This window comes from Aquarana catesbeiana, linkage group LG01, assembly GCF_042186555.1.
Source record: "Aquarana catesbeiana isolate 2022-GZ linkage group LG01, ASM4218655v1, whole genome shotgun sequence".
NCBI classification, from domain to species: domain Eukaryota; kingdom Metazoa; phylum Chordata; class Amphibia; order Anura; family Ranidae; genus Aquarana; species Aquarana catesbeiana.
In genome coordinates this window covers 234982077-235008718 of record NC_133324.1, presented here as the reverse complement: position 1 = coordinate 235008718, position 26642 = coordinate 234982077, and the positions used below count along the sequence as shown (strand labels likewise).

General features: G+C 42.7%; 1 protein-coding gene across 4 annotated transcripts in view; it reads left to right on the top strand.

The window, feature by feature from the left end:
* The window catches only part of RPH3A (rabphilin 3A), a 433918-nt gene that overhangs the window by 110746 nt on the left and 296530 nt on the right, over positions 1-26642 (top strand). For 2 of the 4 annotated variants that reach the window (XM_073625921.1, XM_073625905.1), the window contains exons 2-3: positions 16717-16791; positions 20167-20256. In XM_073625921.1, the coding sequence (XP_073482022.1) occupies positions 20180-20256 (77 nt within the window). In that variant the 5' untranslated portion in view covers positions 16717-16791; positions 20167-20179. The remainder of the gene's footprint in view (positions 1-16716; positions 16792-20166; positions 20257-26642) is intronic. The other 2 variants (XM_073625913.1, XM_073625897.1) reach the window with 1 other exon arrangement.

Below are 26642 nucleotides of genomic sequence, written 5' to 3'. Positions count from 1 at the left end.
GTTCCCACTTCATTTTGAATTTCTGGATCTGCACATTCCTAGCAGGTCAGCCCCTCTGAAAGCAGACACAGCCAGATAACCAGCATTTTTATAACAGTCAGCAATTGTAAACATTTTATTTCTTTCAGTGCAAATTTCATTTGAGTGAAATTGTATTTCTAATTAGGGAAAATAGTAACTGTAACTACTTTGACATCAAATATCTTTATATAATTACAATTAAAAATGTACTCTGTAAAGATTTTGGTTGACTCCAATATTTTTGGGTTTTATTTTTTCCTCTTTTTTTCAATTTTCCCTCTTTGCTTCTCCTTTTATTGATACTTCAGCCTGCAGTACATTTGTACATATATGTGCAGAATGAGCACCCCAGAATATGTAGGATGTTGTAACATAAGGTATACCAATATTTCACTTTTAAAAGCATATTGTATAGTAAGTCGCTGTAACAATTCACACTGACTTCCTACTTTTGTACAAATGTAATTTGCTCTTGATTTGTATTGTGTTAAATAAATGAATGCTTTGACATTTTATGTTATTTTATGATATAAATCAAAGGAGCGAAATAATCAACTTTGTAAATGGTATTTGATTCTTCATACTCCCACAAATTTAACTATCTTTTGTGTTTAACCCGAATCGAATTATCAACACTCCAGAGGAAGGCAACCTCCCCACACTGTTCAAAATCACACTGCTGCCAGCAATCTGTGACCACCAGTTCCTGAGTCATGTGAATGTGCAGGTTAGATATACTCAAAACGTCTGCATCATAGCAGCTAGATGGACTTGTGTCTTTTTTCACTCAATGTGCATTTGTAAAGCGGGTGGACAAAACACATCAGTAGCCTAATCTAAAATGTTTTTCTGTATGACACCATTGGCAAACGTTTTAGTATGGTTCCTTTAACACGAGAAAAGTAAATTGTTCTCAGTCTTCTTGTAATAATACCACTGAGTTTGGTGCCTATCATACACAGCATGTAAAGAGTAAATGTTCCAAAACAGGAACTACAATACGACACAGGCAGTATTTTAAAATACAGATTTGCTTTTGCAGGCTCTCAGACAAAAGCTTGCTGCTTGTATTGCATACAATACGTACTGCATTGTATCTCTGCATAAAGCTTCTCTTATGCGCAAGATAAGAAACTGATATTAAGCTGCTCCAATACTTAACAAGTTTCTAAAGTAGTGAGGCAGCTTTTATAAGGGAACAAATAAGGATAAGTTGCCAAACTAAAAACCAGAGCAGCATTCTGGAAGTATGTTTACTGCAAAGGTAGAATTCATTGTTTTAAAAGAGGTGAACAACCAGTGGGGTGGCCTGCCTCCAAGGATGACAGCTCAGATACAACAGACACCTAAAAACTTGATTTATGGGAAAATAAAAAGTTACAATATATAATTGATATAAAGCCATTTGTGAATATCTTTTAGGACAGGTCTTCAGAGTTGAGGTTCACAAGATCCTGGACATTTAAAAAGCTTTACAGTCCTTATCTAGGGTCTCTTTTTTCCTATTCTTTGCTCTGCTGGCAAACCAGGAGGCACACACAGCAGAGCCAAGCCATACAGGTGCTTCATATCAGTAAGCCTGGGAAATAATACATTCAGGACATTTGGAGCCAATAGTGATCCTCCACTTGGTTATTTACTTTTGTCTACAAACTCAGCTGTGAAACCAACAAATGCTTTGTGTACATTTTACATAGATAATTTTATAATGATTAATATTTTTGTATTTCGTAGTCTGGTGACGGGTTTGCTTCAACAGATTGCTATTTTGTAAAATGTTAATTAAGTGAACCAATACAGAAAATGTTATAATGATGTATTAACAGATTACGCAACACTATATAAATAAATAAATATATATATATATATATATATATATATATATATATATATATATATATATACTGTATGGATGTACAGCATCTCACAAAAGATGTTATACAAGCTGTGCACTCACTACTTTATATTGTAGCAAAGTCTAATTTCTTCAATGTTGTCACATGAAAAGATATAATAAAATATTTACAAAAATGTGAGGGGTGTACAGTACACACTTTTGTGAGATACTGTATATACAAAGTACAATGCTTAGTTTAAAAGAAGCTTTATATAAATAGTCTTACTGTCATGCCTTAAACTTTTAATAAAGAGGAAAAAATGACACCCAGTCTCTAATCCTCTGCCTTTTATTTCCTCTCCGGCTTACACCTTTACCTGCTTTGAACCTCTACTATGTCTTGTATGTAAGCCAAAGTAGAAATAAAGGACATATAGAAGATTAGAGGCCTGGTGCCCTTTTTTTTTTTTTTTTTGCTTGGATGATTGAGAGGCTGACAGAAGCCTGAACGAGCACCAGCATCCCCTTCTGATGAAACATGATATATGGATTTGGGTCATTTAATAACAGTCATTTGACTGTTATTAAAAAAAACTGATCTCTGGACTAGTCACCAGTTTTGCCTGTGGTCTTCTTGCAGCTACTCTTTCCTCATTTCTGCCTTACCATGCCTTGTTCTGCACTGTGCCTCTGTGTGGAGGCAACTGCCTTGGTAGAAGCAGGGCTTTGCTTTGTTCTGTCAAAGCCTCTACCAAGGAGAACAGTAAGCAGCAAAGTAGGCACTTCACCAAATCTCATTACAAGTCTCCTGAGACTAGTAGTCCAAGGCATCACCTTGCATTACAAATATAGAGCGCTGAGGCTACAGAGTGCATAGGCACATCACATATAGGGATGAGCCGAACACCCCCCCGGTTCGGTTCGCACCAGAACCCGCGAACGGACCGAAAGTTCGCACGAACGTTAGAACCCCATTGACGTCTATGGGACTCGAACGTTCGAAATCAAAAGTGCTCATTTTAAAGGCTAATTTGCATGGTATTGTCCTAAAAAGGGTTTGGGGACCCGGGTCCTACCCCAGGGGACATGTATCAATGCAAAAAAAACTTTTAAAAACGGCCGTTTTTTCGGGAGCAGTGATTTTAATGATGCTTAAAGTAAAAAAAAAAAAGTGAAATATTCCTTTAAATATCGTACCTGGGGGGTGTCTATAGTATGCCTGTAAAGTGACGCGTGTTTCCCATGTTTAGAACAGTCCCTGCACCAAATGTCATTTTTAAAGGAAAAAATCTCATTTAAAACTGCTTGCGGGTTTAATGTCATGTCGGGTCATGGCAATATGGATGAAAATCAGTGAGACAAACGGCATGGGTACCCCCCAGTCCATTACCAGGCCCTTTGGGTCTTGTATGGATATTAAGGGGAACCCCGCACCCAAATTAAAATAAGGAAAGGTGTGGGGCCACCAGGCCCTATATACTCTGAACAGCAGTATACAGGCGGTGCAAACAAGACAGGGACTGTAGGTTTGTTGTTAAGTAGAATCTGTTTGTAATTTTGAAAGTTTTTAACGTGTTTAGCTCCAGCCAAAAAATCTTTTCTAAGCTTTTTGGAAAACATAGGGAAGGGTTATCACCCCTGTGACATTTGTTTTGCTGTCTTTCCTCCTCTTCAGAAGATTTCACCTCACTTTTTTGTCCCAATGAAAAATGTTTTTTGAAAATTTGGGTTTTTTTGTGGAACAAGGATTGGAAAGCATCAGTGGAAAGGAGAAATTGTTTTCCCATATTAACTCTTACAGGAGAGAATTTCCCTTCCTAGGGGTAGATTTCATCTCACTTCCTGTTGTCTCCTTCCGTTTGCAAGTAGGAGTCGTTTGTAAGTTAGATGTTTGAAAGTAGGGTCCTGCCCTATATACTCAGCAGAAATTTGGGCCTTAGGTGTTGCTGTGGCCACAACACTGTAAGCCCTCACAGGGCCCTGCTGTGAAATATTAGATCAAGAATTGTAATTACATGCCCCTGTTGAACAGGAGCTGAAAAATTAGGCCTTAGGCACTGGTGCTGGTGCCACAACACTGCAACCCCTCACAGACACTCTAGTTGGAACGCAGGAACGAGCCCTGCTGCAAAGTATTGCTTCAAAAATTGTAATTACACGCCCCTGTTAGACAGGGGCAGAAAAATTGGGCCTTAGGCACTGGTGCTGGTGCCACAACACTGCAACCCCTCACAGACACTCTAGTTGGAACGCAGGAACGAGCCCTGCTGCAAAGTATTGCATCAAAAATTGTAATTACACGCCCCTGTTAGACAGGGGCAGAAAAATTGGGCCTTAGGCACTGGTGCTGGTGCCACAACACTGCAACCCCTCACAGACACTCTAGTTGGAACGCAGGAACGAGCCCTGCTGCAAAGTATTGCATCAAAAATTGTAATTACACGCCCCTGTTAGACAGGGGCAGAAAAATTGGGCCTTAGGCACTGGTGCTGGTGCCACAACACTGCAACCCCTCACAGACACTCTAGTTGGAACGCAGGAACGAGCCCTGCTGCAAAGTATTGCATCAAAAATTGTAATTACACGCCCCTGTTAGACAGGGGCAGAAAAATTGGGCCTTAGGCACTGGTGCTGGTGCCACAACACTGCAACCCCTCACAGACACTCTAGTTGGAACGCAGGAACGAGCCCTGCTGCAAAGTATTGCATCAAAAATTGTAATTACACGCCCCTGTTAGACAGGGGCAGAAAAATTGGGCCCTAGGCACTGGTGCTGGTGCCACAACACTGCAACCCCTCACAGACACTCTAGTTGGAATGCAGGAACGAGCCCTGCTGCAAAGTATTACATCAAAAATTGTAATTGTGCCTTAGGCACTGGTGGTGGCGCCCAGAACCAAAAATGTTCTTACAAGCTATCAGCGTGATGATTGAGGAGGAAGAGGATAATTACTCAGGGATAGTCACTCAGCATCAGCATAGGCAGTCTTTGAAGGGATCTGAGATTTCAAAAAAAATTATTCGGTTACATCAGCATCAGGTGCTTGGTAGCTGGTGGTGATCCAAGACTCATTCATTTTTATGAAGGTCAGCCGATCGACCGAGTCGGTGGACAGACGCACCCTGTGATCGGTTACCACGCCTCCAGCAGCACTGAATGTGCGTTCCGAAAGAACGCTGGATGCAGGACAGGCCAGTAGCTCAATTGCATACTGTGCAAGCTCTGGCCAGTGATCCATCCTCAAGACCCAGTAACCCAGAGGATTTTCGGTGGGAAAGGTGTCCAAGTCTGATCTTGCCCCTAGGTATTCCTGCACCATGTAAAACAGACGCTGGCGATGGTTGCTGGAACCGATCATACCTTGGGGCTGCGGACCAAAAAATTGTCTGAACGCATCGGTCAGACGGCCACCTTCTCCACCGCTCCTTCTTTGACTGACCGAAGCCTCAGCAACACGTTGTCCAGAAACAGGAGTTTGTAACCTCCCAGTCTCTGGGAACGCGTTGCACAGACCTTTCTGCAAGGCCTCCCGAAGATGTTTCATCCTCTGCTCCCTCTGCGATGGCAAGATAAGGTCCGCAACCTTACCCTTGTAACGTGGATCAAGGAGGGTTGCCAGCCAGTATTGGTCCTTCTCCTTGATACCACGAATACGAGGATCCTTACGCAGGCTTTGCAGGATCAGGGAGGCCATGCAGCGTAGGTTTGCTGAGGCATTCGGTCCAGAGTCCTCTGGGTCACTAAGAACGACATGGTCCGCAGCCACCTCCTCCCAGCCACGTACAAGTCCATGTGTTTCTTGGGACTGATCCCTTAAAGACTGCTGCTGATGCTGAGTGCCAGGCTCCACCTCCATACTGACACAATCTTCCTCCTCCTCCTCTTCCTCCTCGTCCTCTTCCTGTGTGAGGAACACGCAGGAACACGCAGGAACACTGTCTGGATAAAGGGGGCCTTGAGAGCTAAGGAAGTCCTCCTCTTCCTGCCTCTGTTCTGCCTCAAGTGCCCTGTCCATTATTCCACGCAGCGTGTGCTCCAACAGGTGGACAAGGGGGACAGTGTCACTGATGCATGCACTGTCACTGCTCACCATCCTCGTGGCCTCCTCGAATGGTGACAGGACAGTGCATGCATCCCTGATCATGGCCCACTGGCGTGGGGAAAAAAAACCAAGCTCCCCTGACCCTGTCCTGGTGCCATAGTCGCACAGGTACTCATTGATGGCCCTCTGCTGCGTGTGCAGCCGCTGCAGCATGGCCAACGTTGAGTTCCACCTGGTGGGCATGTCACAGATTAGGCGGTTCTTGGGCAGGTTAAACTCCTTTTGGAGGTCCGTCAGCCGAGCACTGGCATTATATGACCGGCGGAAATGCACACAGACTTTCCTGGCCTGCCTCAGGACATCCTGTAAGCCCGGGTACCTGCCCAAGAACTGCTGCACCACCAAGTTAAGGACGTGAGCCAAACAGGGCACATGGGTCATTTGTCCCCGTCGGAGGGCAGAGAGGAGGTTGGTGCCATTGTCGCAAACCACCATTCCTGCCTTAAGTTGGCGTGGCGTCAACCACCTCTGAACCTGCCCCTGCAGAGCTGACAGAACCTCTGCCCCAGTGTGGCTCCTGTCCCCCAAGCACACCAGCTCAAGCACCGCATGGCATCTTTTGGCCTGCGTACTTGCGTAGCCCCTTGAACGCCTGCGGAGCACCGCTGGTTCCGAGGAAGAGGCCATGGAGGAAGAAGAAGAGGAGGGGGTGGAGGAGAGAGGTGTGTCACAATCAGCATTTTGGAGGCGTGGTGGCGGAACAACCTCCAACACTACTGCACCTTGTCCTGCATCCTTCCCAGCTGCCAGCAGAGTCACCCAATGCGCCGTGAAACTTAGGTAACGTCCCTGTCCATGCCTGCTGGACCATGAGTCAGCGGTAATATGCACCTTACCGCTGACCGCCCTGTCCAGCGAGGCATGGACATTGCCTTCCACATGCCGGTAGAGAGCCGGAATCGCCTTCCGTGAGAAAAAGTGGCGTTTGGGTACCTGCCACTGAGGAACCGCACATTCCACAAACTCACGGAAGGGGGCAGAGTCTACCAACTGAAAAGGCAGCAGTTGAAGTGCTAGCAATTTTGCCAAGCTAGCATTCAACCGCTGGGCATGTGGATGGCTGGGAGCAAACTTCTTTCGGCGGTGCAGCAGCTGGGGCAGGGAAATTTGCCTGGTACAATCTGACGTCGGTGTACCAAAAGCAGATTGCCCACAAGTACTTGGCTGTGACACACCTAATTCTACACCTTCATTCCTCTCACTGCAGGTCTCAGAGAGGACTGAAGGTCTAGTGGGGTTGGAAATCTCAGCTGATGAGGAGCAAGGAGAGATCCTCTTTGTTCTTTGGTGTGGGTCTTTTAGATACGCTTGCCAACGAACTGCATGGCAGGTCAACATATGTCTGGTCAAGCATGTGGTACCCAAGCGGGAGATGTTTTGGCCACGCGAGATACGCTTGAGACATATGTTGCAAATAGCAGCGGTGCGATCTAATGCACTCGTCTCAAAAAAGGCCCACACCAAAGAACTTTTTGAATAACGCGCAGAGACTGCAGCGCCCTGCACATGTGGAGCTTTGGGGTGTGATGCAGTCAATGTGCTGCCCTTAGGCTGGCCCCTGGAGGGCATCCTGCCTCGTTGGTGATGTGCTGCCGCCTCCTCCTCCTCCTCCTCCTCCTCCTCCTCTCTCCTATCAGGCACCCACGTTGAGTCAGTGACCTCATCATCCCCTCCCTCCTCATCACTGGAGCAAACCTGGCAGTATGCTGCAGCAGGGGGAGCATGACTGCCAGATTGCTGTCCTTCTTGGGCACCCCCTCTGTCCGTGCTCATGTTACTGCCTTCATCGAGCTCAGTATCGTCATCAGAGCCTTCCAAACGCTGGGCATCCTCCTGGAGCATGTACCCAACAAACAGTTCGAGGGAATCCTCATGAGGACATGGTGGAGCTAGGGAAGGAGTCACTGATGACATTGAGCTGAGGGAAGAGGCCGCTGCTTTGCCAGACAAAGCACCCTGGGCATGGGTGAGAGAGGATGAGGAGGATGAGGACGGCTTGGTCATCCACTCGACCAAGTCTTCCGCATGTTGCGGCTCAACACGGCCAGCTGCCGAAAAAAAGGCCAAGCGTGTCCCATGGCCACGTGCTGATGAGGATGCACCGTCTCCACGACCAGCACTAGACACAGAGCCTGCTTGCCCTCTCTTATTGGCTTGTGACTGTCTGCCTCTCCTTCTTGGCCTTCCAGACATACTAATGGCCTGTAGCTGCACTAAGCTGGGATAGAACACCTGTAATTTTCTTCAAGTAGCTTTATATACTGTAACCAGACAAGCCTGCCTGTCAGTAGGAAGATAACAGGAACGGATCTAGCTGAACACTGTGAGCAGGACGCACTGTACTAAATGTAAATAGTCTAGCTGCCTGACCGTGGTACTAATAGGATCAAATAGAACACCTGTAATTTTCTTCAGGTAGCTTTATATACTGTAACCAGACAAGCCTGCCTGTCAGTAGGAAGATAACAGGAACGGATCTAGCTGTACACTGTGAGCAGGACGCACTGTACTAAATGTAAATAGTCTAGCTGCCTGACCGTGGTACTAATAGGATCAAATAGAACACCTGTAATTTTCTTCAGGTAGCTTTATATACTGTAACCAGACAAGCCTGCCTGTCAGTAGGAAGATAACAGGAACGGATCTAGCTGAACACTGTGAGCAGGACGCACTGTACTAAATGTAAATAGTCTAGCTGCCTGACCGTGGTACTAATAGGATCAAATAGAACACCTGTAATTTTCTTCAGGTAGCTTTATATACTGTAACCAGACAAGCCTGCCTGTCAGTAGGAATTTAACAGGAACGGATCTAGCTGAACACTGTGAGCAGGACGCACTGCACTAAATGTAAATAGTCTAGAAGATAACAGGAACGGATCTAGCTGAACACTGTGAGCAGGACGCACTGCACTAAATGTAAATAGTCTAGAAGATAACAGGAACGGATCTAGCTGAACACTGTGAGCAGGACGCACTGCACTAAATGTAAATAGTCTAGAAGATAACAGGAACGGATCTAGCTGAACACTGTGAGCAGGACGCACTGCACTAAATGTAAATAGCAGGAACGGATCTAGCTGAACACTGTGAGCAGGACGCACTGCACTAAATGTAAATAGTCTAGAAGATAACAGGAACGGATCTAGCTGAACACTGTGAGCAGGACGCACTGCACTAAATGTAAATAGTCTAGAAGATAACAGGAACGGATCTAGCTGAACACTGTGAGCAGGACGCACTGCACTAAATGTAAATAGCAGGAACGGATCTAGCTGAACACTGTGAGCAGGACGCACTGCACTAAATGTAAATAGTCTAGAAGATAACAGGAACGGATCTAGCTGAACACTGTGAGCAGGACGCACTGCACTAAATGTAAATAGCAGGAACGGCTCTAGCTGAACACTGTGAGCAGGACGCACTGCACTAAATGTAAATAGCAGGAACGGATCTAGCTGAACACTGTGAGCAGGACGCACTGCACTAAATGTAAATAGCAGGAACGGATCTAGCTGAACACTGTGAGCAGGACGCACTGCACTAAATGTAAATAGCAGGAACGGATCTAGCTGAACACTGTGAGCAGGACGCACTGCACTAAATGTAAATAGCAGGAACGGATCTAGCTGAACACTGTGAGCAGGACGCACTGCACTAAATGTAAATAGCAGGAACGGATCTAGCTGAACACTGTGAGCAGGACGCACTGCACTAAATGTAAATAGCAGGAACGGATCTAGCTGAACACTGTGAGCAGGACGCACTGCACTAAATGTAAATTGCAGGAACGGATCTAGCTGAACACTGTGAGCAGGACGCACTGCACTAAATGTAAATAGTCTAGAAGATAACAGGAACGGATCTAGCTGAACACTGTGAGCAGGACGCACTGCACTAAATGTAAATAGCAGGAACGGATCTAGCTGAACACTGTGAGCAGGACGCACTGCATTAAATGTAAATAGTCTAGATAGAAGATAACAGGAACGGATCTAGCTAAACTGAATACAGTGTATATATATATATATATATATGCAACACCTGGGATGCATATATATACACAATACACTGTAAGTGCAGCTAACTGACTGACTGTTCTGCCTAATCTATCTAACTCAAATCAAATGACACTGTCTCTCTCTCTCTCTATCTCTCAGCACACCGGAACACACACTACACAGGGCCGCCGTGCAGGCGGCCTTATATAGTGTGGGGTGTGTACTAAATCCCCTGAGCCATAATTGGCCAAAGCCACCCTGGCTTTGGCCAATTACAGCTCTCTCTACTGACGGCGCTGTGATTGGCCAAGCATGCGGGTCATAGTGCATGCTTGGCCAATCATCAGCCAGCAATGCACTGCGATGCCGCAGTGAATTATGGGCCGTGACGCGCCACACGAATTTAGCGCGAACGGCCCATAACGTTCGCAATTCGGCGAACGATCGAACAGCCGATGTTCGAGTCGAACATGGGTTCGACTCGAACACGAAGCTCATCCCTAATCACATATCAGGAAATGCACTGCCTTTTCAAGAGAAAACGTAAACAAAAAGGTAGATTTTTAAAGGTACTGCTTAAATGCAATTAACATTTTAAGCCGTTTGCTAAAACATAGCAAATCTTAACTTTTTGAGTTCAGATCCACTTTAACTATTCAGTATGTTAGTAAACCATTTGTATATTTGCAGGCTCTCATGAAAGATGTCTGCCTGTTGGGCTGAGGAGGAGTCCTGAGCAACCTTTTGGCCTTTTGGTGCTGGGAATCTAGTTGTCAGAGGAATCTTGTCTCCCTATAAAAATGCTGAAGCTTCAGACAATTTGGATGTCTCTGCAATGTTGGATCATCCTGCTGATCACTGATCCATATTCAATCAAACAACGCCTCAGTGTTGGTATGCATCAACCATCAGGGAGGAACCAAAAGTTTCACTGGGCAGGACTTCATATTTTTGCCATACACATCCCAGGTGTAGACAGTTGACAGTCAGTTTTCCCCAGCCAACAAGGCCTGGTCCTGAGGGGTGGTCCCTACTAGGGATGAGCCGAACACCCCCCGGTTCGGTTCGCACCAGAACCCGCGAACGGACCGAAAGTTCGCACGAACGTTAGAACCCCATTGACGTCTATGGGACTCGAACGTTCGAAATCAAAAGTGCTCATTTTAAAGGCTAATTTGCATGGTATTGTCCTAAAAAGGGTTTGGGGACCCGGGTCCTACCCCAGGGGACATGTATCAATGCAAAAAAAACTTTTAAAAACGGCCGTTTTTTCGGGAGCAGTGATTTTAATGATGCTTAAAGTAAAAAAAAAAAAGTGAAATATTCCTTTAAATATCGTACCTGGGGGGTGTCTATAGTATGCCTGTAAAGTGACGCATGTTTCCCATGTTTAGAACAGTCCCTGCACCAAATGTCATTTTTAAAGGAAAAAATCTCATTTAAAACTGCTTGCGGGTTTAATGTCATGTCGGGTCATGGCAATATGGATGAAAATCAGTGAGACAAACGGCATGGGTACCCCCCAGTCCATTACCAGGCCCTTTGGGTCTTGTATGGATATTAAGGGGAACCCCGCACCCAAATTAAAATAAGGAAAGGTGTGGGGCCACCAGGCCCTATATACTCTGAACAGCAGTATACAGGCGGTGCAAACAAGACAGGGACTGTAGGTTTGTTGTTAAGTAGAATCTGTTTGTAATTTTGAACATTTTTAACGTGTTTAGCTCCAGCCAAAAAATCTTTTCTAAGCTTTTTGGAAAACATAGGGAAGGGTTATCACCCCTGTGACATTTGTTTTGCTGTCTTTCCTCCTCTTCAGAAGATTTCACCTCACTTTTTTGTCCCAATGAAAAATGTTTTTTGAAAATTTGGGTTTTTTTGTGGAACAAGGATTGGAAAGCATCAGTGGAAAGGAGAAATTGTTTTCCCATATTAACTCTTACAGGAGAGAATTTCCCTTCCTAGGGGTAGATTTCATCTCACTTCCTGTTGTCTCCTTCCGTTTGCAAGTAGGAGTCGTTTGTAAGTTAGATGTTTGAAAGTAGGGTCCTGCCCTATATACTCAGCAGAAATTTGGGCCTTAGGTGTTGCTGTGGCCACAACACTGTAAGCCCTCACAGGGCCCTGCTGTGAAATATTAGATCAAGAATTGTAATTACATGCCCCTGTTGAACAGGAGCTGAAAAATTAGGCCTTAGGCACTGGTGCTGGTGCCACAACACTGCAACCCCTCACAGACACTCTAGTTGGAACGCAGGAACGAGCCCTGCTGCAAATTATTGCTTCAAAAATTGTAATTACACGCCCCTGTTAGACAGGGGCAGAAAAATTGGGCCTTAGGCACTGGTGCTGGTGCCACAACACTGCAACCCCTCACAGACACTCTAGTTGGAACGCAGGAACGAGCCCTGCTGCAAAGTATTGCATCAAAAATTGTAATTACACGCCCCTGTTAGACAGGGGCAGAAAAATTGGGCCTTAGGCACTGGTGCTGGTGCCACAACACTGCAACCCCTCACAGACACTCTAGTTGGAACGCAGGAACGAGCCCTGCTGCAAAGTATTGCATCAAAAATTGTAATTACACGCCCCTGTTAGACAGGGGCAGAAAAATTGGGCCTTAGGCACTGGTGCTGGTGCCACAACACTGCAACCCCTCACAGACACTCTAGTTGGAACGCAGGAACGAGCCCTGCTGCAAAGTATTGCATCAAAAATTGTAATTACACGCCCCTGTTAGACAGGGGCAGAAAAATTGGGCCTTAGGCACTGGTGCTGGTGCCACAACACTGCAACCCCTCACAGACACTCTAGTTGGAACGCAGGAACGAGCCCTGCTGCAAAGTATTGCATCAAAAATTGTAATTACACGCCCCTGTTAGACAGGGGCAGAAAAATTGGGCCCTAGGCACTGGTGCTGGTGCCACAACACTGCAACCCCTCACAGACACTCTAGTTGGAATGCAGGAACGAGCCCTGCTGCAAAGTATTACATCAAAAATTGTAATTACACGCCCCTGTTAAACAGGGGCTGAAAAATTGTGCCTTAGGCACTGGTGGTGGCGCCCAGAACCAATGGCCACGTGCTGATGAGGATGCACCGTCTCCACGACCAGCACTAGACACAGAGCCTGCTTGCCCTCTCTTATTGGCTTGTGACTGTCTGCCTCTCCTTCTTGGCCTTCCAGACATACTAATGGCCTGTAGCTGCACTAAGCTGGGATAGAACACCTGTAATTTTCTTCAAGTAGCTTTATATACTGTAACCAGACAAGCCTGCCTGTCAGTAGGAAGATAACAGGAACGGATCTAGCTGAACACTGTGAGCAGGACGCACTGTACTAAATGTAAATAGTCTAGCTGCCTGACCGTGGTACTAATAGGATCAAATAGAACACCTGTAATTTTCTTCAGGTAGCTTTATATACTGTAACCAGACAAGCCTGCCTGTCAGTAGGAAGATAACAGGAACGGATCTAGCTGTACACTGTGAGCAGGACGCACTGTACTAAATGTAAATAGTCTAGCTGCCTGACCGTGGTACTAATAGGATCAAATAGAACACCTGTAATTTTCTTCAGGTAGCTTTATATACTGTAACCAGACAAGCCTGCCTGTCAGTAGGAAGATAACAGGAACGGATCTAGCTGAACACTGTGAGCAGGACGCACTGTACTAAATGTAAATAGTCTAGCTGCCTGACCGTGGTACTAATAGGATCAAATAGAACACCTGTAATTTTCTTCAGGTAGCTTTATATACTGTAACCAGACAAGCCTGCCTGTCAGTAGGAAGATAACAGGAACGGATCTAGCTGAACACTGTGAGCAGGACGCACTGTACTAAATGTAAATAGTCTAGCTGCCTGACCGTGGTACTAATAGGATCAAATAGAACACCTGTAATTTTCTTCAGGTAGCTTTATATACTGTAACCAGACAAGCCTGCCTGTCAGTAGGAAGATAACAGGAACGGATCTAGCTGAACACTGTGAGCAGGACGCACTGTACTAAATGTAAATAGTCTAGCTGCCTGACCGTGGTACTAATAGGATCAAATAGAACACCTGTAATTTTCTTCAGGTAGCTTTATATACTGTAACCAGACAAGCCTGCCTGTCAGTAGGAATTTAACAGGAACGGATCTAGCTGAACACTGTGAGCAGGACGCACTGCACTAAATGTAAATAGTCTAGAAGATAACAGGAACGGATCTAGCTGAACACTGTGAGCAGGACGCACTGCACTAAATGTAAATAGTCTAGAAGATAACAGGAACGGATCTAGCTGAACACTGTGAGCAGGACGCACTGCACTAAATGTAAATAGTCTAGAAGATAACAGGAACGGATCTAGCTGAACACTGTGAGCAGGACGCACTGCACTAAATGTAAATAGTCTAGAAGATAACAGGAACGGATCTAGCTGAACACTGTGAGCAGGACGCACTGCACTAAATGTAAATAGCAGGAACGGATCTAGCTGAACACTGTGAGCAGGACGCACTGCACTAAATGTAAATAGCAGGAACGGATCTAGCTGAACACTGTGAGCAGGACGCACTGCACTAAATGTAAATAGCAGGAACGGATCTAGCTGAACACTGTGAGCAGGACGCACTGCACTAAATGTAAATTGCAGGAACGGATCTAGCTGAACACTGTGAGCAGGACGCACTGCACTAAATGTAAATAGTCTAGAAGATAACAGGAACGGATCTAGCTGAACACTGTGAGCAGGACGCACTGCACTAAATGTAAATAGCAGGAACGGATCTAGCTGAACACTGTGAGCAGGACGCACTGCATTAAATGTAAATAGTCTAGATAGAAGATAACAGGAACGGATCTAGCTAAACTGAATACAGTGTATATATATATATATGCAACACCTGGGATGCATATATATACACAATACACTGTAAGTGCAGCTAACTGACTGACTGTTCTGCCTAATCTATCTAACTCAAATCAAATGACACTGTCTCTCTCTCTCTCTATCTCTCAGCACACCGGAACACACACTACACAGGGCCGCCGTGCAGGCGGCCTTATATAGTGTGGGGTGTGTACTAAATCCCCTGAGCCATAATTGGCCAAAGCCACCCTGGCTTTGGCCAATTACAGCTCTCTCTACTGACGGCGCTGTGATTGGCCAAGCATGCGGGTCATAGTGCATGCTTGGCCAATCATCAGCCAGCAATGCACTGCGATGCCGCAGTGAATTATGGGCCGTGACGCGCCACACGAATTTAGCGCGAACGGCCCATAACGTTCGCAATTCGGCGAACGATCGAACAGCCGATGTTCGAGTCGAACATGGGTTCGACTCGAACACGAAGCTCATCCCTAGTCCCTACATCTGGAGGTGTTCCAGGACTTGTATCGCAGGTGGGGGATGCTGGATGTGGAACACCTGGCCTTCCTGTTCAAAAACAAACAGAACACGTGTGTTTCCAGGTACAGGGATCCTCTGCTGGAAGCAAGGGAAGCTTTGGTGGCTCCTTGGGATCAGCACATTTTAATCTATGCATTCTTTCCTTGAAATGTCTTTCTAATCAGCTTCTCAGGATTGAGATGGAAGGCATTCTGCAGATCCCCATTGCTCTGGATTGACCCAGGTGAATGTGGCACACATCTGTGGGCACTGCCAGATATCTGTCCAAAGGGCCAATTTGCCATTTGCTTAATAGTCACTGGCTTTAGTTCAGGCATGAAAGGCATACCTCACTTTATGTGAGTTTTGGAGATTCCTCCGACTGAATTTCTCTGTGGTAAAATTCCTGTTCTTCCTGCAGCTTGGTCTGGACCTAAGTTTGCCTCTCAGAACTTTTAAGGGGTAGGTTTCTGCCCTGTCTGCCTTGCTGTCTTGTTTCAGTGATTATTGGCCTTTCACACCTTGATTAAGATCCTTATACGGGAAGACTCCCATATCAGTGCCTGATATTCAGAGGGATCTGAATTTGGTTCTCTCTGAGCTTCAAAACCCATTAGAGACATTCTCTCTTTCTCTCTACTCTTCATAAAAGGTATTTCTTGTTGCCACTTCTGAGGTGGATGCCTGAACTGTTGGCTTTATCTTGCAAGAACACATTTTGGGTTTGCATAGGGATGAGGTTGTGGCAAGTACCAGGATCTCTTTCTTGCCTTTCTTACTAGTTCTGTCTTTCACCTCAACTAGGACAATGTTCTTCTACCCCTCTATTTGGTTCACTAAGGAAGATTGATTAACCTTTGTAATCCTGGATAGACCCCATGTACATGGGCTTCTCTTTCCATTTTCTCTAGATGACTCAGACAGACCATCATCTAAGCTTATGATCTCATAATTGGGAAAGTAGCGTGTGCCTTTCCTGAGTAGGCACACGATACTAGGTTTGTAAGTCCTTGTTTTTTTTTGGGCGTTTAAAACTTTTCTAGGCCTTTTTCCAGGCCTCAGTCAGGTGTTCTGCAGATATATGGGACTATGCAGGGAATTTTTTAGGAGTCTGTTAGACTTTATTGCTGAGTTGCCCATCCATCAGTTGGAGTGCTTTTGGACATCCAGACAGTCTAAAAATTCTTGTGTCCCTCAGTGGACAAGAAACAAACTAAGATTTTTGTACTCACTATAAAATATTCTTCTTGGAGTTCATTGAGGGACATAGGTCCCTCACCTCTGTATTTATCTGTACTAGCTTGCTACAAAAGCTGTCATGATGGCTGAAGGCAGGGTTGCCCTATGCTGGCTAATGTGTTTTTTTTTGTTTTTTTTTAGCCATTGTAGGCAGTATAACCCAACAGTCTAGTAATCCCAGTGTACATCAATGGACTTCAAGAAAATGGTTCTATAGTGAGTACACAAATTCTATTTTACTACTAGTGTTTTTAAAAGCCTGTAGTTTATTCCTTTTACCTTTTTTTAATTTATTTTAGAAAAACATTTCAATTGTTGGTGGCATACAGCTGAGTATTGGTTTGATATTTAATATTTTTATACATGTATCTAGTTTGTGCATTGTCCTTTTCATCTATTTTTTAAGATGACATTTCAAATGTTAATAGTGGAATACATAGCAAAGAACTAATTAGATTCTACCTACTTTTGGTTTTAAAAGTGCTCTTAAAATGGGAGGTCAATTTGTACATGGAAGACACTTTAAACAAAGCAGAATGGAATTTCTTTGTCAGAAAAGATTAAAGCATTAAAAGGCTAGCCTGAGACACTGCCTATTCAGTTCCAGAAAATACTATTATCAGAGACACTGAGGAGTGAGCGCACAATGTAGAAAGATATATTTATGTTCGCTATGTTTTATGCCAGAATGTCAAGAGAAAATTAGAAATGCACTGTTCCATCTACCTTATACATTTATGCATGTTGTTGTCTTTGCATGTGCGTATACAGTATGTAAAGCTTCCTGATACACCATATTCCCCTTGGAATTTCTGTGAGTGTCCTAGCTCTACAACTGCATATTGGACTTGAGCTTGTGAGCCCAGGATAATACATGTGTGATGATCACCCTTTTGTGGACATAGTCTATTTTTATTTCAGCAAAACATTTGATACAGGATCATTCGGGAACAGAGGCCAGTCACTAGTGGTGTACCACATGGCTGTGTATAGGGTTCTGTTCTATTTAATCCATTTTTTAAATTATGTAACTGAAGGTTTGGTGGGCAAGTGGGTATGTCTTTAAAAGATAACACAAAGGTTTTGAAAAGATAATTTTCTGGGTGGTGGTAGGTGGGGGGTCAGAGACATGGAACATCATTTGACATTGTTGGAAGATAGATCAAAGCAGTGAAAACTGTAGTTCAACATTTTCTAAATAATGCATTGGAGACCTCATTTACAAAATGATATTAATAAGATAGAGCAAGAGATGGGTATAAAAATGGTGAAAGGTTAGAGGGCTAAAATATATCAGTATAAGGAAAGACCACAAAGACATGACCTCAATTTGGCAAGAGGAAAGTTCAAAACTAACCTTAGACAGTATTGTTTTACCAAAAGAGTAGTCAATTGCTTGGAACAGACTTCCAGCAGTGGTGGCCATCAACAGTACATGTTAACATGCTACAGTATGAAACAGTATATTAAAAAAGGCAGACTTGATGGACCACTTGGTATTTTCCAGATGTCACTCTAATGAAAAAAGTAACAATATACAAGAAACAAAACATAAAACAACAAAATAATAAAAAAAATATATAGTTAATAGTCAATGTGTCAGACATATGCAGTCATATGTAAATTGTAGTATTATGCTTTGTTGTTCATGAAAGGAGTATAAAAATATAATTTTATTCACTCATTAATCTGATGCTCAAATTTGAGTTGGCGTCACTCAATCTGAAAGGGACTGTAGGCTTTGTATTTGATGCTGCAGTTCGATATATGTGTATTGCTCACAAGCCCCCTATCTGATAAAGCAGCTGAAATGAAAAAGAATGAGGGATGTTTTACATAACCTAATATATTATGTACGGTACATGGTTAATAAGGTTGGAAAAAAGTCAGCTAAAGTTTACCATTTCACAACTCCTGCATCTTAAGTCCAGGGGAGTGTTGTTAAAACTGTCCTGCATTCTTGCATTGTGTTATATTTTAATATACATGTAATACTATATACAGTGTACGTATGTATGTGTTTTATATATATATATATATATATATATATATATATATATACACTACCGTTCAAAAGTTTGGGGTCACCCAAACAATTTTGTGTTTTCCATGAAAAGTCACACTTATTCACCACCATACGTTGTGAAATGAATAGAAAATAGAGTCAAGACATTGACAAGGTTAGAAATAATGATTTGTATTTGAAATAACATTGTTTTTACATCAAACTTTGCTTTCATCAAAGAATCCTCCTTTTGCAGCAATTACAGCATTGCACACCTTTGGCATCCGTCCACAACACTTTTTTCCAGTCTTCCTCTGTCCAATGTCTGTGTTCTTTTGCCCATCTTAATCTTTTTCTTTTATTGGCCAGTCTCAGATATGGCTTTTTCTTTGCCACTCTGCCCTGAAGCCCAAAATCCCGCAGCCGCCTCTTCACTGTAGATGTTGACACTGGTGTTTTGCGGGTACTATTTAATGAAGATGCCAGTTGGGGACCTGTGAGGCGTCTGTTTCTCAAACTAGAGACTCTAATGTGCTTATCTCCTTGCTTAGTTGTGCAACGCGGCCTCCCACTTCTTTTTCTACTCTGGTTAGAGCCTGTTTGTGCTGTCCTCTGAAGGGAGTAGTACACACCGTTGTAGGAAATCTTCAATTTCTTTGCAATTTCTCGCATGGAGTAGCCTTCATTTCTAAGAACAAGAATAGACTGTCGAGTTTCAGATGAAAGTTCTCTTTTTCTGGCCATTTTGAGCGTTTAATTGACCCCACAAATGTGATGCTCCAGAAACTCAATCTGCTCACAGGAAGGTCAGTTTTGTAGCTTCTGGAAGGAGCTAGACTGTTTTTAGATGTGTGAACATGATTGCACAAGGGTTTGCTAATCATCAATTAGCCTTCTGAGCCAATGAGCAAACACATTGTACCATTAGAACACTGGAGTGATAGTTGCTGGAAATGGGCCTCTATACACCTATGTAGATATTGCACCAAAAACTAGACATTTGCAGTTAGAATAGTCATTTACCACATTAGCAATGTATAGAGTATATTTGTTTAAAGTTAGGACTAGTTTAAAGTTAGCTTCATTTAAAAGTACAGTGCTTTTCCTTCAAAAATAAGGACATTTCAATGTGACCCCAAACTTTTGAACGGTAGTGTATATATATATATATATATATATATATATATATATATATATATATACCTGTGTGTGTGTATATGTGTGTGTATTTGTGTGTATATATAGATATATATATAGATATAGATATATCTATATATATATATATATCTATATATATATAGATATATATATATATAGAAAATAGATGTCATTTTTTTTAAGTCAGGGCAATGGCCAATCCTACATCCTGTTTAACCTGTTTTAAACATTTTTGTGAAAAAAAAATGTGATATGAATAGTAAAAAACATAATATCTGAAAAAATGTAAAAATAAGTGAACAACAAAAATCTAAATTCACACAGCACTAATATAGTAATACATGCATATATTTTGACATTTCCTTGAATTTTTGGTTTAACAATAACGATTTTATAATTTGACAAATGTTTATATTGTTTTCTACCAGGCACTAAAGAACTATGACAGACACGGTGATTGGAAACTCTTCTAACCGTTGGACGTGTCCTAATGACAGACAAATGAGTCTCCGATCCAAGTAAGTGAAACTGAAATCTTTATAAATATAGGAGGTTTTAGAGAAGAGCTGTTTGAAATGATTCCAGTGGAAATAGTAATGTTTGGGAAACACAAGAGCTATGTTCTTCTAAAACGATCTGTAGGAAGCAGGGGAACTTCCAGTTTGGCTTAATGGTGTGTGTATCTGATTTGTTTTCACATAGACTTTGTAGTAGCTAGAACGGTTTATTTTTATCCACTCTTCTGACCTGTATGTCATTGTTGTCCATAGTAGTTCCTTGTGAGTCTGAGACTATAGTTGTTGTCCATTGTAGCACCTTGCAGATTCTTTCCCCTCCTTTCTCTCACCCCCAGATTGTGAATGCATGTGTGAAGGGAATGTGCAGGGGATGTTACATTCATCATGCTATAAATAGGGTGAATAGCACAGTAAGATGCTTATTTATTGAACAACAGATGTTGGTGAATGTAGATTAAGATTGCTTGATCTGGTGAACGTGCAGTTGAATCTTCCTGGAGGACGTTTTTTGAAAATAGTGAATGATTCCCCAGTGAATAAACAGTGAATGTTTAATGAGTGTTGCATTCACTGCTTTATAAATTTGCCCCTATGGGCATCTAAGGCCAAATTATTTTTTGTCACTTTTAAATAAAGGGGTTAGAACCTCGTCCATGTTTTTGTTCTATAGTGTGTCACTGCTGAGGAGCCTTACCCTCTTTCTTTTACAATGGTCACCAGGACTGAAAGTGAAAGAAAATACAAAATTTTGAGTCACCGGAACAGGAATAGAGATCAAATCTGTTGATAGGGGAAATTTGTTCTGGGGAGAACTACGTGGGTACCTTACTTGGAAAGATTTCCTCTCGCTTGCTGTGTCTACAGGTCCGGGAGTAAATTCTCTCATTCAGGACCCAGATGGCAAGAAACAAATCTGGCAAAGTTTTAACCATTTCTTATTCCTATCCTATATTCTTATACAAAATGAAAAATAAACATTTATTTTATTATTTTTTTTTACTTGTATGTCCTATAGCTGTATGCTGACCTAAAGGAAAGCTGAAAAGATCAAAAAAATGAGAGATGAATAGTCATACTATTAAAGTAATACTCAAATATGTTTAATAAATCAGTAAAACCCTCTAATAGGACCTCTCAGGTTTGACTGCTCGTATACCAAAACAGAAGATAAGAAAAATTGTGTCATATATTTATTAATAGGAAACCTGTGTTCCAAAATCTACTGTGGATCTGGAAAAGTTTCAGTATTACCAGCCTGGTCTATGTAATAAATAAGCACAGTAATGTAGGGGAGAGGATTCATGAAAATAGAACTAAACATTTCTTATTTTATTAGGTTAAGTGATCCAAAGTGTGTGTTCACAGCCTGAATGGGTTGCAACACAGCAAGTCATCATACTGGCTCCACTGACAGCTGGTGTTACAAGTTGTGGAGTTGTGTTCTCTGCAACCTGCACAGTAACATCTGCTGAGACAGTGATCAACACTGTGTAGGCATAATGCCCACTGGGGCAGGTAGCCCCTGAAGGCATTTAGCCAAAGGGAAACCTGTGCCTGCTGCTTCCCTCTCATAGGCAGCAGTTTTCAAGATGGAATGGTGAGTTTTAGAATTATGGTCTATACAGTGCAAGCGAGAATTAAATAAAGGGTGCGCAATGAGTGGAGGTAGGGGAGGTGAACCGAGGAGATAGAAATCTTTGCTAGCTTAAAGGGCTCATTTACACACGCTTTACCCTTAGAACAGCAATCCCCTGAGGATCATTATCAAGAAGTGTTCAATAGGCATTAAGGAGGTGTTATGCCACCTCCTCACTGCCTGTTTTAGCCCCCTAAACCCCATTCGGGACGTGGGTACGGCAGCCGTTCCAACAGAAGCTGGCCGAACTTCTGTTCAGCTGGCTTCTTTCGAAGGGTCATGACCAAAAAACGTCTACTGACCTGCTACCATTCAGTGCTCTTAGTCAATGGCGCTGACAAGAGTGTTCTGGTGGGGGGCTGTCCCCCTGTCAGAACACAATAGCATAGTAGGTGAGTACAGAGGAGGGGAGTACAGCGGCTCTGTCATGAGCTGTCAGGTTTGGGTTGAACAAAAAAAACTAGTAGTGTGTATGAGGCTTAAAGGGGAGTGGGTGGGGGCATTAAAATTGTAAACATGACCTTAAACTGTTGCCTTAATTTCTTGGTAGCAATTTTGAAGGCATGCAATGGCCAAAACAGTTGTATTTAAATAGCCTCTTAAGGAGCAGTAAAGAAAACTGATACATTTGTTTTTGGCACAGTAATTTTGTTTACAGTGCTGAAAATCTAAATTATTTCGGCAGTAATGTGGACTTCTCCAATTAAGCATTTCACAAATTCCCTGGGAATAAATTAATTCACTCATTTAATTTTTCACATTTTAAATGTGCATATTTTATTAAACCAGAAAATCCCAGGTTAGGAATGTGCTTTCAGTTTATCCAGAGCCACAACTAATTACAAGCTTACAATTAACATTTCATTAAGATATCAGTTTAACGCAGATATGACTTGATAAATCACTCCCATTTAAGTTGAATACTTTTTATATAAAATATATATATATATATATATATATATATATATATATATATATATATATATATATATATATATATATATATATATATATATATATATATATATATATAATATCTATCCACAAACCCCTAATTAAATGGATCACTCTGTTTTATTGGCTTTTCTCCGTGATTACTAAATGGTATTTTGTGCTGTGCGCATTATTCATCTTTGGTAAGTTGGAGTAAAAATGGTTAATTTGTTTAATATTTCTGTTAAACTGCTGAAATCACCCAGATTTATTAAAATCTCAGTCTAATGACTTTGGTTTGCAATTACCCAGATTAGACAATACCATCATTATTTCATCCTGAGCTCACTTACTGGAAATGTGCAAAATAGAGGCTGCCATTATTGAACTCTCGTTTTAAAAATGTTATTTGCTTGAATGCAATGTTAACCCCTTCGCACCTAAGGGTAAAACAAATCTGAATGCCTGAGCATAATTTTGCAGCTTTGACATATATTAGTAAACCTGTACATATCATCACAACTACTTTGTACATCCTGGTGGATTATACCACATTTTTTTCAGGACAAATTGGGCTTTCATTTGATGGTAAATGGTAATGGATTTTTTTTTATTATCAAAGGAAAACTGGCCCAAAATAGTAAAAAAAATATATATTTAATTTAGCTGTATATTTCTCGCTACTACCATAACTCTCCACCAAAGAGCATAAATAAATTCTTCTGCTCCTGGTGATTGCAGCGATACCACATATGTGTATGTTATTTGTTGTATGTACCCCGTAGTACAGCCCAAAAACATGAGTGCCCATTTTGCTTTTTTTTTTATCCTACCTAAAACACTGACACCAACTGGCACTGATACTAAGTATCTCTCTCCTCCATTCACAGAAAATAGGGGGACGGGCTTCACAGTGACTGATCACTGTGATAGTCATTCAAAGGCTATCACAGCGATCAGGTGACTGGGATTGGGAGTTCTGGGTCCCAATGATTAGTACGGGGCTCGGGGCTCTCTGCGAGACCCCAGTCTCTGTGCTGGGAGCGTGCTCCAAGCACAAAGATAGATACGCAATTATGCGGCCCCACGAAAAAAAGCCCAGTCCAGTGGGGCCGCATATTTGCGTACGGCCGGCATAAAGGGGTTAACCATCTTACGTCGGCTAACTTAAACATGTGCTCAAATAGGAACTTATGTGCCAGGTGTGCCAGGATCAATGGGTGCATGTGTGCGCACACTAGCGCACATGCAAGCTCTCATGGATGCACCATTGTGCATGCCCATTTCAATCATTGCCCGTCTCTGTCTGTGGCTCTGCACATGCGCATTAGCATTAGAGGAACAGGGATTAGCAGCTGCTGCATAGGAATGAGCACTTGCTGTACGAGTTCTCTGACAGATGTGGTGGCTGCATTTGTTTTTTCAAGCTTTTTTTCCCTTTATTTTCTCCTTTTTTTAAGCAGAACTAAACTCTTTAAAACATTAAAGCTGTTGTAAAGACTTTCTTCTTACAATAATACACATTGTATACTTACCTGCTATGTGCAATGGTATTGCTTAGAGTGGCCCCGAACCACCTTTTTTTGGGGTCCTCTGCTAGCAATATTAGCTACTCCTCTTCTGCGTGCACACCTATGGGCTTACTCCTGAGTTATCAAACCCTTGATAAAGTCACGTGATCTGTGACGCCGCGCGCCGGGACCGGAAGTGCTTCATTTATGTGAAGCTGATTACATAATTACATAGTTACATAGGTTGTAAAAAGACATAAGTCCAACCATAAAAATAAATAAAATAATATCATACAATCCCATATACTAAATCCTTCACCCACAGTTGATCCAGAGGAAGGCGAAAAACCCCAGCAAAGCATGATCCAATTTGCTACAGTAGAGGGAAAAATTCCTTCTTGATCCCTGAGAGGCAATCGGATTTTCCCTGGATCAACTTTACCTATAAATGTCAGTACCCAGTTATATTATGTACATTTAGGAAATAACCCAGGCCTTTCTTAAATCAATGTACTGAGTGCCCCCGAACCTCCTTTTTTGGGGTCCTCTGCTAGCGATATTAGCTGCTCCTCTTCTGTGTGTGCACCTATGGGATTAATCCTGAGTTATCAAACCCTTGATAAAGTCACACAATCTGTGACGCAATGCATCGGGAAGAGCCGGTTGACGTCACTTCTGGTCACGGCCAAGACCAGAAGTCCTTGATTTATGTGAAGCTGATTACATAGTTATAGTTAGTCAGGTTGAAAAAAGACACAAGTCCATCTAGTTCAACCATAAAAATAAATAAAGAAAATAATATCATACAATCCCATATACTCAATCCTTCACCCACAGTTGATCCAGAGGAAGGCGAAAAACCCCAGCAAAGCATGATCCAATTTGCTACAGCAAGGGGAAAAATTCCTTCCTGATCCCCGAGAGGCAATCAGATTTTCCCTGGATCGACTTTACCTATAATGACAGTACCCAGTTATATTATGTACATTTAGGAAAGAATCCAGGCCTTTCATAAAGCAATCTACTGACCTGGCCAGAACCACCTCTGGAAGGGGTCTATTCCATATTTTCACAGCTCTTACTGTGAAGAAATCTTTCCGTATTTGGAGATGAAATCTCTTTTCCTCTAGACGTAAAGAGTGCCCCCTTGTCCTCTGTGTTGACCGTAAAGTGAATAACTCAACACGAAGTTCACTATATGGACCCCTTATTAGGGATGGGCTGTCTGTTCGGGTTGAACACGAGTTCGACTCGAACATTGGCTGTTCGCCCGTTCTCCGAATAGCGAACAATTTGGGGTGTTCGCGGCAAATTTGAAAGCCGCGGAACACCCTTTAAAAGTCTATGGGAGAAATCAAAAGTGCTAATTTTAAAGGTTAATATGCAAGCTATTGTCATAAAAAGTGTTTGGGGACCTCGGTCCTGCCCCAGGGGACATGTATCAATGCAAAAAAAGTTTTAAAAACGGGCTGTTTTTCGGGAGCAGTGATTTAAATAATGCTTAAAGTGAAACCATAAAAGTGAAATATTCCTTTAAATTTCATACCGGGGGGGGGGTGTCTATATTATGCCTGTAAAGTGGCGCATGTTTCCCATGTTTATAACAGTCCGAGAGCAAAATGACATTTCTTAAGGAAAAGAAAGTCATTTAAAAGTACTAGCGGTAGCGCCGGCAGCTATAATGAATTGTCGGGTCTCTGCAATACTCATAAAAGTCATTTAAACAAATTATAATTATTATTATTATACAGGATTTATATAGCGCCGACAGTTTACACAGCGCTTTACAACATTAGGGCAGACAGTACAAGTACAATACAATTCAATACAGGAGGAATCAGAGGGCCCTGCTCGTTAGAGCTTACAATCTAGGAGGGAGGGTCAAGTTATACAAAAGGGTAATAGCTGTGGGGGATGAGCTAATGGAGAAAATAGTGCAGTTGTTAGATGGAGGTAGGATAGGCTTCTCTGAAAAGGAAAGTTTTCAGGGATCGCCTAAAAGTGGATAAATTTGGAGACAGTCTGACAGATTGGGGTAGGGAATTCCAGAGGATGGGTGAGGCTCGGGAGAAGTCCTGGAGGCGGATATGGGAGGAGGTGATGAGGGAGCTAGAGAGCAGGAGGTCTTGGGAGGAAATGGCCTGGGATTCCCCCACAGTGCATTACCAGGCCCTTTGGCTCTGGTATGAATATTAAGGGGAACCCCGAACCAAAATTAAAAAAAAAATGCGTGGGGGGTCCCCCCAAATTCCATACTAGGCCCTTCAGGTCTGGTATGGTTATTAAGGGGAACCCAGCGCCAAAAT